Below are 9,905 nucleotides of genomic sequence, written 5' to 3'. Positions count from 1 at the left end.
GCAGTGCTGGTGGAAGGAGGATATGATGCAGGTGCCAGATTTGGAGCTGGGGCTACTGCTGGCAACATTCCTGTGAGTATGGCCTTACCTGAAAAAAACTTAGTCCTTGTGTGTTTTAGTTTTCAGGAATAACTTCATACTCATGCTCTCTCACCGCCCATGGGTAATAGTTACCAATATTGAGGCAACCACTGAAAGTAGTTGAGGGAGCAGCAGAGCTGTGGCAGGCGAGTAGCATCCAGCACATTCACTGGGGTCTGAGTTGACCAGATTCCTTGTTTTTCTGCTTCTTTAGATGATGTTAGTATAATGAACTAATCTAGTAGTGCTCCTTATTCATTTCATAAGCATTTTCTTATGAAAACCCTGATGATTAAAAAAATAAAACTCATAATCCTTGGTAAGTAGCTTTTAGGAAGATCCTACAGATTTTATCACTGTCTCCTGCTTAGTTCTCCAGTACGTGGGATTTGGAGCCCAAATGGTCTTTGCTGAGGTCATTCACTCAGTACCATATGCTAGAGATGAGTGAGAATCATGTCATCAGCAAGCTTTTAGGTTATACAGTGGTCTATTTAAAAACTATTTAGGGATTCTGTGAGATTTAGCCTCTCCTCTTTTGCGAATATGACTAGGAGTGATTCTTTATGCTGAAAATGATTGTGGGACCAACCTGCTCACAACCAGAAGGTATCCATAGGCTTCATTTTGGAGCTGGAACCCTTTGAATGAGTAGTGGACTCTTGTTCCTCTTTGTGTCTTTGGCTTCACAAAGAATATAGATCTTTTAGAACCCGAAATGTTTCCAGAACTCATTTCTTAACATGTCATTGGTTAGCATATTGCCATCCTCCTAGCAGGTGCTCTGCTTCATGCCTTTCCCCTTCCCTTGTATCATTTGCCCTGTGCCCATTCTACTTTATTTTCCTTTCAGCCTCCACCTCCTGGATGTCCTCCCAATGCTGCTCAGCTTGCAGTCATGCAGGGAGCCAACGTCCTCGTAACTCAGCGGAAGGGAAACTTCTTCATGGGTGGCTCAGATGGTGGCTACACCATCTGGTGAGGAACCAAGGCCACCTCTGTGCCGGGAAAGACATCACATACCTTCAGCACTTCTCACAATGTAACTGCTTAGTCATATTAACCTGAAGTTGCAGTTTAGACACATGTTGTTGGGGTGTCTTTCTGGTGCCCAAACTTTCAGGCACTTTTCAAATTTAATAAGGAACCATGTAATGGTAGCAGTACCTCCCTAAAGCACTTCGAGGTAGGGGAGGTATCCATTCATAAAATGAATGTGGGTGAAGCAGCCCTAAGGATCTTCCTTTAATTCCTCTGGAGTAATACTGTACCATACTGGTCTTTGCTTTTAGTAATAAAACATCAAATTAGGTTTGGAGGGAACTTTGATCTTCCTAAGAATTAAAGTTGCCAAATTATTCTGATTGGTCTTTAATCTCCTTTAAGTCTTTGATTTATATTACTTATTATAAATGAAACGCATTAGTTGTCTGCCTTTTTCTTTCCATTCTTTGCCCCATATCCCACCTCTAGTCCGTCTTCCATCCTCCCACCAATCTCTATTGAATCAATGGTGCAGGACAGAAAGCCAGTCAGACTAATTTCCTTCTCTCCTTGCACTTCTACCCCCTGGTCATCTTTTAACTAGTCTTTCACAAGGATCCTCTGAACCCTTCTGTGCCCCAAGCACAGACCCCATTACTTCTGCTTTCGTATCTCCTCAGGCAAAAGTGGAGGGTGCCTTTTGGACCTTCCTCATAGGTTGTTTCTGCATACATGAACCTAACCCAAATTTGCTGTGGTGCCAGAAAAACTGAGCTTTGTGTGAACAAAGGATATCTGTGCAAACTGTACTGAATATTGCAGTTTGTTTAAAACGAGGGGCAAAGAGGAGGAGGCATGTTGAAAGTTTGATCGACAATTCTAGAGCCAAATTGAGGGGAGTTTTCAGATCAAAAATTGGTGACCATTATTGTCTGAGTGTCTCCTGCAGCCACTCTTGGCTCCCAAGAATTCCTAAACTTGGGTGAATAGGGTCATATTGTGAATTCCTCAGACAATATGACTTGCGTCCAGTGAAATCTCATTAGGGATAAGAATATTTCAGGGATCCTTAATATTTTGCTTTTGTTTTCTGAAATTGGATTTTATTTTATTTTATCTTATAATTTCAGTTCATCTAAATTTTGTGTTCTGTACATGTGATGTTTGACTGTACCATTGACTGTTATGGAAGTTCAGCGTTGTATGTCTCTCTCTACACTGTGGTGCACTTAACTTGTGGATTTTTTATACTAAAAATGTAGAATAAAGACTATTTTGAAGATTTGAATAAAGTGATGAAGTTGCATTACACCTCATTCCAAGGATTCTTTACTTAGCTTGTTTTTTAGATTTTTTTCTCTCTATACTGATACCTTCTTTTTTATACCAGCTAGAATTCATCTTAGTGCTGCCGTTGTCTTTTCTTTTACAAAGCCTTTGAAATAAATGCAGGGCTAAGATTTGACCATTTTCATGAGTTCTACTGTAGATGTTCAACTTTTCTTTAGTTTACACCCTAAACTCTTTCAGATTCTGGGATTCGGAACTTAAACTTAGGAATAAAGGAACAATTGATGCTACTAGCTTGTTTGGCAGTTTAGCTTGAGGAAGACGTTTTAATATAGCAATCTGTATGTATTTAGGGTGACTTTCATTTTCTCTAAATTTCTGTGTAGAGAAATACTGAAAACTGGAATCTACTCTGTCAGTATCAATTCCTCAACTCTTAGAGCTTGGGTGGGCTTGAACTTTAATAATGGAAGCAGTACCATTAAGATGTCAAAGAAGATCTAGCTTAATTCCAGTAACTGAAGAGCAAGTGATTTGTACCTAAACACTATGCCTTTTATTTTTAAAATATGCTATAGGGCACATGCACTCACAGAGTGGGTAGAGAGAGTCAAAGTATGAGAGAGAGAGTACACCCCCCCCAAGGGAGGATTTGCCACATTGCAGTCCCTTTTCCATTCTCTTCTCATGATTTTGGGCATGCATGCGCACATGCTTGGCATGTTCCTCAAGCTGCTTGGTCCAGGACTCAAACCATACAGTTGGCCATTGTGGGATCCAAGAAACTTGGTTTGATTCTGAGGACACTGGTAGGAATGGTGGTAGGTAGATTTTTCCTGGTTCCCTTAGTGCCTACATAAAATGACTTCTGGAAAATGCTGAACTTTGCCAGGATGGGAGCTAAACCAACTCACCACCTGTGTTTCTGATGGGACTTCTCTGGGACCAGCCCTCCCCCAACACCAATTTTGTCCCAGAACTCTGAGATAATCTGGGAATTTCCAGGACTTCCCTAGAGGGTCTTAATAAACATATGCCAAGGAGTTAAATAAAAGAAAATGATTGTTAAAGTTTGAGCAAGAAGGGGCCCACAGGTGGCATAATGGTTACGTTGCTTAAAACTCACAGTGGGCACGTGTGTGTGTGTGCGCGCATGCGCGCTCGCACGCGCCCAAGATCCCAAGAAGAGAGGCTGGCAGGTGGCGTAGGGGTTAAGGGTGCAGGACTCCCACATGGTTGACTGCAGTTTGAATTCTGGATCTGGCGGCTTGCTTTCTCACTTTCCCACTCTCTCTCTCTCTGTCCCTCTTTAGTCAAAATTTAAAGTGTTGGGACCAGCAGTTGGCGTAATGGCTATGTCGCTGGACTCCCATGTAGTTGACTGTGGTTCGCGTCCTGGACCCGGTGGCTTAAAACTCACACCAGGTGCTTGTGTGTGCATGCCCAAGATCACGAGAGGAGAAGGGAATGCCGCATGGCCATCCCCCCTGGGGGGTGATTTCTCGCTTTTTGTCTCTCTCTCTGTTGAGTGCACGTGTCCTATAGCAAAAAAAAAAAAAAAAACAAACAAAAAAACTCTTCCCCCCCAAAAAAAATTAAATAAAATAATTATTTTTTAAAAAAGAAAAACGAGCCTGAGAGGAGAATAGGGAAGGGATTGTGAAGTGGCCCTGAGGGGGTGATTTCCTGCTTTCTGTCTCTCCAGTGAGCGTGTACATCCTATAGCAAACATCTCTCTTACACAAAAAGTTTAAGCAAGGATAAGTCAAAATATAAAGGCAGTTATTTCTTACACAGGAGCATCTGTTTTCTGTATCAGAAAAATTTTAATTCGGATAAAAGCATCAGTACAAGGTTGTTGAGGAATACAGCAAAGAAGGCTCAGATTAAGGGATATAGCACATTTATCAGGAAGTAAGATCTCCATAGTCTTGTTCCCCTCCTGACCTGGACTTTCAGTGTACAATCCATCTTCTGAAGGACTTCTGTGGGCAAAATCTTCACTGGGCTACCACTTGGTGACCAGGTAGGGACAGAGTGGAGCAGCCAGTTACCTCTTTCCTTCTTCAACTTGAAAGTGATGATGACTAGGCATATATAATCAAATGTTCCCTGGCATAGCTCCACCTTGTTGGCCAGCCATGAGCACCAGCCCTATAACAAAGGCTTGGTTAAAGACATCACAAGCAGCATCCTCCATGTCCTGGTCCCTGGAGTCAACAATGTTGGCATTTGAGCCTATGTCCTGGAAGGAGCTTGGATTTGCCCATATCAGTCAACGCTTCTCACTGGCTTCGGATAAAACTTTTGGCTAATAAGTTAGAAACAGTCATCGTGTTGGTGCTGGAGCCAGGAATAAGCTCCTTGGGGCTGGAAACTGTTAGATGAAATATTCCTCCTTCTCTCTGTCCTTGGCTGAGTCACTCTCCATCTGGAGGGTGGCACTGGGCTCGCCTTCTGCAGGTTCATAGGTGACGTAGCTGCCTTTGTTCTTGTATAGGTAGAAGAAGATCAAGATCACAACCGAAAACAGGGTGAGGAAGACCACTGTGATAACCACTTGAAAAGGAGAGGGAAAAATGTATAGATGTTTCAGGACTGAGGATGTCTCAAATTGATCGCATCTTCCTGAATTAGACAATTCCCTTACTCTTAAGGATCCTCTTGTCTTGGTTAACTGGTATCCATTCCCAAATCCATGTTTCCCTCAAGCCCAACCTCCAAGGTACATGATACCTGGAGTCTCTGAGTACTTGAGCTAAGGACACAGTGCTTTTCATTCCTGACCACACTGAACTCCCTTCTAAACCAGTTTTTGATGATTATGATAGAAACAGGAAGGAGGAAAACAGGAAACAGCTTATTTCAACAGGAAGGGTTTTAAAATCCATAGCCTCCCGTAGGGGTTTCTCTGATCTTCCCCTTCTTCCTCACCCACTCAACAAAACACAGAAACCCTCATCCCCACCCACATACTTGAATGTAGTGTCCATATGTGTATCTATTTGTAGCCACCTCCCAACCTCTCATTTCCTGGCAATGCCTCTGACAAGCTTCTGAGTCATTTATAGCTGTGTGTGTGTGTGTGTGTGTGTGTGTGTGTGTGTGTGTAAGATAACTAACATGCGAGAACAAGCCCATTAATGGGTTTGATCCTTGATGTGGTACTTTTCCTGTATGGGGAAAAACCTTAGTTTGTCACAGGATTCTAGACTGTCTTAGGAATGAGATGGCCCCAAACCCAGAAGGTCCCTTGGATTTGATCCAAAGCTTTGTTACCTGCAATGAGTGCTGTGCTGGCTTCAGCTTCTGGGGATGGGGCCTTAGTCACCTGTAGAACTGGTGTGGTCATCAGTTCTGAAAAGTTAGAAAAGTAAAAAAGGAAATGGAGTGAATTCTTTTTGTTTTAAAACATATGTCTTTCCCTCAGATCTTCCCCACCTTATTCTCTATTCCAAAGTTTATCATTCAACTCCTGAAGTAAATTCAAGCTGAAAACAAGGAGAATAGAAGAAAAAAAACATTTATCAAAGATAACATTTTCAAAATAATTATTTTTATTTAATTTTATTTATTATTATATTTTAATTTGACCAGAGAGAGAAGAAAGTGAGAAAGCAAGCTGCCAGGTCTGGGATTTGAACCTCAGTCAGCATGTGGGAATCCAGTGCTTTAACCACCACACCACCTGCCGGCCCTAATAATTAACAGTTTGATGAATTTATCTCTCCCAGATAGAGTGGTTAGGAGAAGGGGCTTTAGAGTCTTACTGACTCTTTTCAAATCTGACCACTGTCCTTTACTAGCTATGTGACATTGGACCCAGTGCATGAGTTCTCTCATCTGCAATATGGAGAAAATAGTACCTATTTTATAGGGTTACTGTGACATGTAACTCAGTAAGAATAAGCCATTTTGGGATGCATATTTTTATATAAATGAGATAATATATGTATAGTACACATTGTATATTTATAAAATATAGCACATATATTTTCTGTAAGTCTCTTAATAAACATTTTAAAATAAAATAATGTTCCTCCCCGGTTAAAAATTTCAAATATAGGGGGACCAGCAGTTAGCGTAATGGCTATGTCGCTGGACTCCCACGTAGTCGACCACGGTTTGCGTCCTGGACCCGGTGGCTTAAAACTCACGCCAGGTGTGTGTGCGTGCGTGCGTGCCCAAGATCCCAAGAGGAGAATGGAGAAGGGGCTGCGGTGTGGCCATCCCCTCTGGGGGGTGATTTCTCGCTTTCTGTCTATCTCTCTCTCTGTCTGGCGAGCACACGCGCCCTATAGCAAAAACCTCTCAAAAAAAAAAAATTTTTTTTTCAAATATAGGTTATGCAATTTAAAAGCTACTAGAATAAGGCCTTTCCTACCCTAAAATATATTCTACAAATCCTCCTGCTACAGGTCCATCTGTCATTCAGAGACTGAAAACCCTTCGCTAAAGTTATTACCCAGAGTCATAACATGACAGAACTGGTGGTCTCCAGAAGTCCCTTAAAAAAAAAAAAGTATTTATTTATTTAATTTCATGTTTTATTACTATTTTTTAATTTGACCAGAGAGAGACAGAGAGAGAGAGAGAGGAGAAGTGAGAAAGCAAGCTGCCAGGTCCAGGATTCAAACTGCAGTTGGCCATGTGGCATGTGGGAATCCAGCGCCCCCAACCACCATGCCACTTATTGGCCCCTCCAGAAGTTCTTCTTAAGTGTTTACAAAGGAAGTCAGGAAGCCCTTAACTTCTTTCCTAATAAGCATTTTTAATATTTAGGTTGAAAGGTAACAATTAAATAGAGGTTACTACAGGATAGAGGTATCCTAGGGAAAACAGGCAGCTGACCCTGCACAGGAGGCAGCTCAAGGTTCATTTAATAAGTAACAGCAGCACTCACTCACTGCCAGGCGCTGTGACACAATGGGAGCAGAATGATGAGCTACAGCTGCCGTAGTCCATGATCACCATGAAGAGGAACACTGGGCACTGAGGAGAACATGCGGCACTGGGGCAGCCAGGAGTGGCTCCCCCAAAAGGAGTTTCAGGCAGAGAGAAGAGCCGGGGCCAAAGCTCTGAGACAAAGGGCTCAAAGGCCAGTGTGGCCAGAGCATGGAGTATGATTCCTGTTCAGGTTTCCATCAGGGCAAATGAAATTAGGTCACAGGTGTTCTGGTGAGCCTGTGCTAAAGGGGCCAATGATACTGGGGATTTCACATGGGCTGAGGGATACCTGATGGCTCTCCTGGTCCTATAACAGAGAAAGCAGAAAGGGGCTGGCTAGTGTGTTTCCTTTTCAAATGGCCTGGCCAAGCCCTTCTCCACTGTTCCTTACTCTTTCTTTGTTTAAAGTTTATTTATTTCTTCCACGACAGAGGGACACAGAAGGTACCTCCCAACAGGGTCTTAATGCCACCTCACAGTCATGTGCCCCATATACATCATATACATCAGGAGACCTTGGGATCTGATCCTAGGGCCTCCCATATGGCTTTAGCTTCATTAAGTATTGCATTATTCTGCGCCGCTGTGGCTGGCCTCTGCTCTTTCTTTAGGAATGGCAGCCCATACAGCCACTTTGTGGACTCGGGCAAGTGGTTATACCTCTTGATGAACTCACTCATTCCATAGAGACTACATTAAATGCAAGAATATGTAAGCATCATATAGTAACTACATGTATTCATCTCCAAAATTCCAAAGGTGAAGGGATTATGGTGTGGCTATCCCCCATGGTAGGTAATTTCTCACTTTCCTTCTCTCTCTCTCTCTGTCTCTCTCCAGCAAGCGTATGTGCCCTACAGCAAAAACGTTAAAAACAGATAAAACAACAAAGACCTATGAACTTTGAATAGCCTGCACCAATTCTGTTTTTCCCGTATATCTTCTTCTTATTAGTAATATGTTTTCAGAATGTGAGTCATTTAAAAAATGCACATAAAATTTTGTAGTAGAGAAACCAATATTAGACCCTGTCAGAGACTTAGAAGGTGTCAGAAAGTTCAGCGTAGCTCCAGATGGACTCACATATTCAAATATGAAGGGCAATTTTTTTTAGGTTTTTGCGAGGGCAAGTGCACTCACCAGAGACAGAGCCAGAGCAAGAGAAAAAGGAAGTGAGAAATCATCCCCTAGGGGGACAGTCATGCTGCAATCCCTTCTCCATTCTTCTCTTGGGATTTTGGGCACTCATGTACATGTGCGTGATGTGATTTTCAAGCCACTGGATCCGGGACTTGAACCATGCTGCTGGCCACATGGGATCCAGTGTTTAAACATCCTACTGGGCCAGAGAACTTTTTTTTTCTCTTAGGTTTTGCTATAGGGCACATGCACTTGTCAAAAAAAAAGACAGATAGAGGGAAAGTGAGAAATCACCCTCCATCACCCCCGAGTGGAGACAGCCACACTGCAATTCCTTCTCCTCCAGTCTCTTCTTGGGGATTTTGGGCACGTGTGCACACCTGCTTGGCATGATTTTTAAGTTGCTGGGTCTGGAACTCTTAACTGTGGCCAGCCATGTGGGAGTACAGTGCCTTCACTATGCCACCTCCTGGCTCCAGAAGAGCAATTTTTAAAAATTTACATTTAGGGGGCTGGCAGGTGGCTTGGTGGTTAAGGGTGCTGGACTCTCACATGGCCGACTGCAGTTTGAGTCCTGGGACCTGGTGGCTTGCTTGCTCTCTCTCTCATTCTATTCCTTTTTGGTCAAATTGAAATAAATGAATGAATGAATAAATAAAGTTAAATAAAAAAATATATATATATTTTTTTGGAGAGGTTTTTGCTATAGGGTGTGTGCGCTCGCCAGACAGAAAGAGAGAGACAGAGAGACAGAAAGCGAGAAATCACCCCCCAGGGGGAATGGTCACGCCGCAATCCCTTCTCCTCCATTCTCCTCTCGGGATCTTGGGCACGCACGCACACGCGCCCGGCTTGAGTTTTAAGCCACCGGGTCCGGGACGTGAACCGCGGTCAACTACATGGGAGTCCAGCAACACAGCCATTACGCTAACTGCTGGTTCTCAAATAAAATAATTTTAAAAATTTTACATTTGGAGCAAGAATAAGGGAAGAGTGAGGGTTGCCGTTTGGACCTGAAGGTGTCAGGTTAGAGGTAAGAGAGAAAGCAGTATTTCTCCTAGCCCTTTGTGCCTCTGTCTTCTATTAATGAGAATGATTTTTGCACTAAGGAGTAACAGAAGTCTTGAGGATATGGGGAAATGAGCTCAAGAAAGCAAAGCAACCCCCAAATCACCAGGCTGATATAAAAGAGATACGAGCTGGCCACATAGTGAGGTCATTTAGTGCTGCTCAGAAGCCAGATTCCACATGGATGACTAGAGTTTAGATTTTGACCCTGGGTTCTTTTTTTTTTTTGGAGAGGTTTTTGCTATAGGGTACGTGCGCACACCAGACAGACAGAGACAGAGAGATAGAAAGCAAGAAATCACCCCCCAGGGGAGATGGCCACGCCGCAATCCCTTCTCCTCCATTCTCCTCTCAGGATCTTGGGCACGCACACACACGTGCCCGACGTGAGTTTT

At 43.0% G+C, this 9,905-nt stretch overlaps 2 protein-coding genes across 2 annotated transcripts in view; one reads left to right on the top strand and one right to left on the bottom strand.

Moving 5' to 3' along the window:
• Positions 1-2,381, top strand: part of DAZAP2 (DAZ associated protein 2) — a 4,450-nt gene extending 2,069 nt beyond the window's left edge. The window contains exon 3 of the mRNA XM_027768134.1: positions 935-2,381. Within this exon, the coding sequence (XP_027623935.1) occupies positions 935-1,063 (129 nt within the window). The 3' untranslated portion in view covers positions 1,064-2,381. The remainder of the gene's footprint in view (positions 1-934) is intronic.
• A 1,778-nt stretch (positions 2,382-4,159) lies between these two features.
• SMAGP (small cell adhesion glycoprotein) overlaps positions 4,160-9,905 on the bottom strand; it is a 27,469-nt gene continuing 21,723 nt past the window's right edge. Inside the window, exons 3-4 of the mRNA XM_006168133.2 lie at positions 5,635-5,712; positions 4,160-4,914 (exon numbers count right to left, since the gene is read on the bottom strand). Coding sequence (XP_006168195.1) covers positions 4,736-4,914; positions 5,635-5,712 — 257 coding nt within the window. The 3' untranslated portion in view covers positions 4,160-4,735. The remainder of the gene's footprint in view (positions 4,915-5,634; positions 5,713-9,905) is intronic.

The sequence above is a fragment of the Tupaia chinensis genome, unplaced genomic scaffold, assembly GCF_000334495.1.
Source record: "Tupaia chinensis unplaced genomic scaffold, TupChi_1.0 Scaffold145652_1, whole genome shotgun sequence".
Taxonomy (NCBI): Eukaryota; Metazoa; Chordata; class Mammalia; order Scandentia; family Tupaiidae; genus Tupaia; species Tupaia belangeri.
This window is presented reverse-complemented; position numbering and strand designations above follow the sequence as displayed.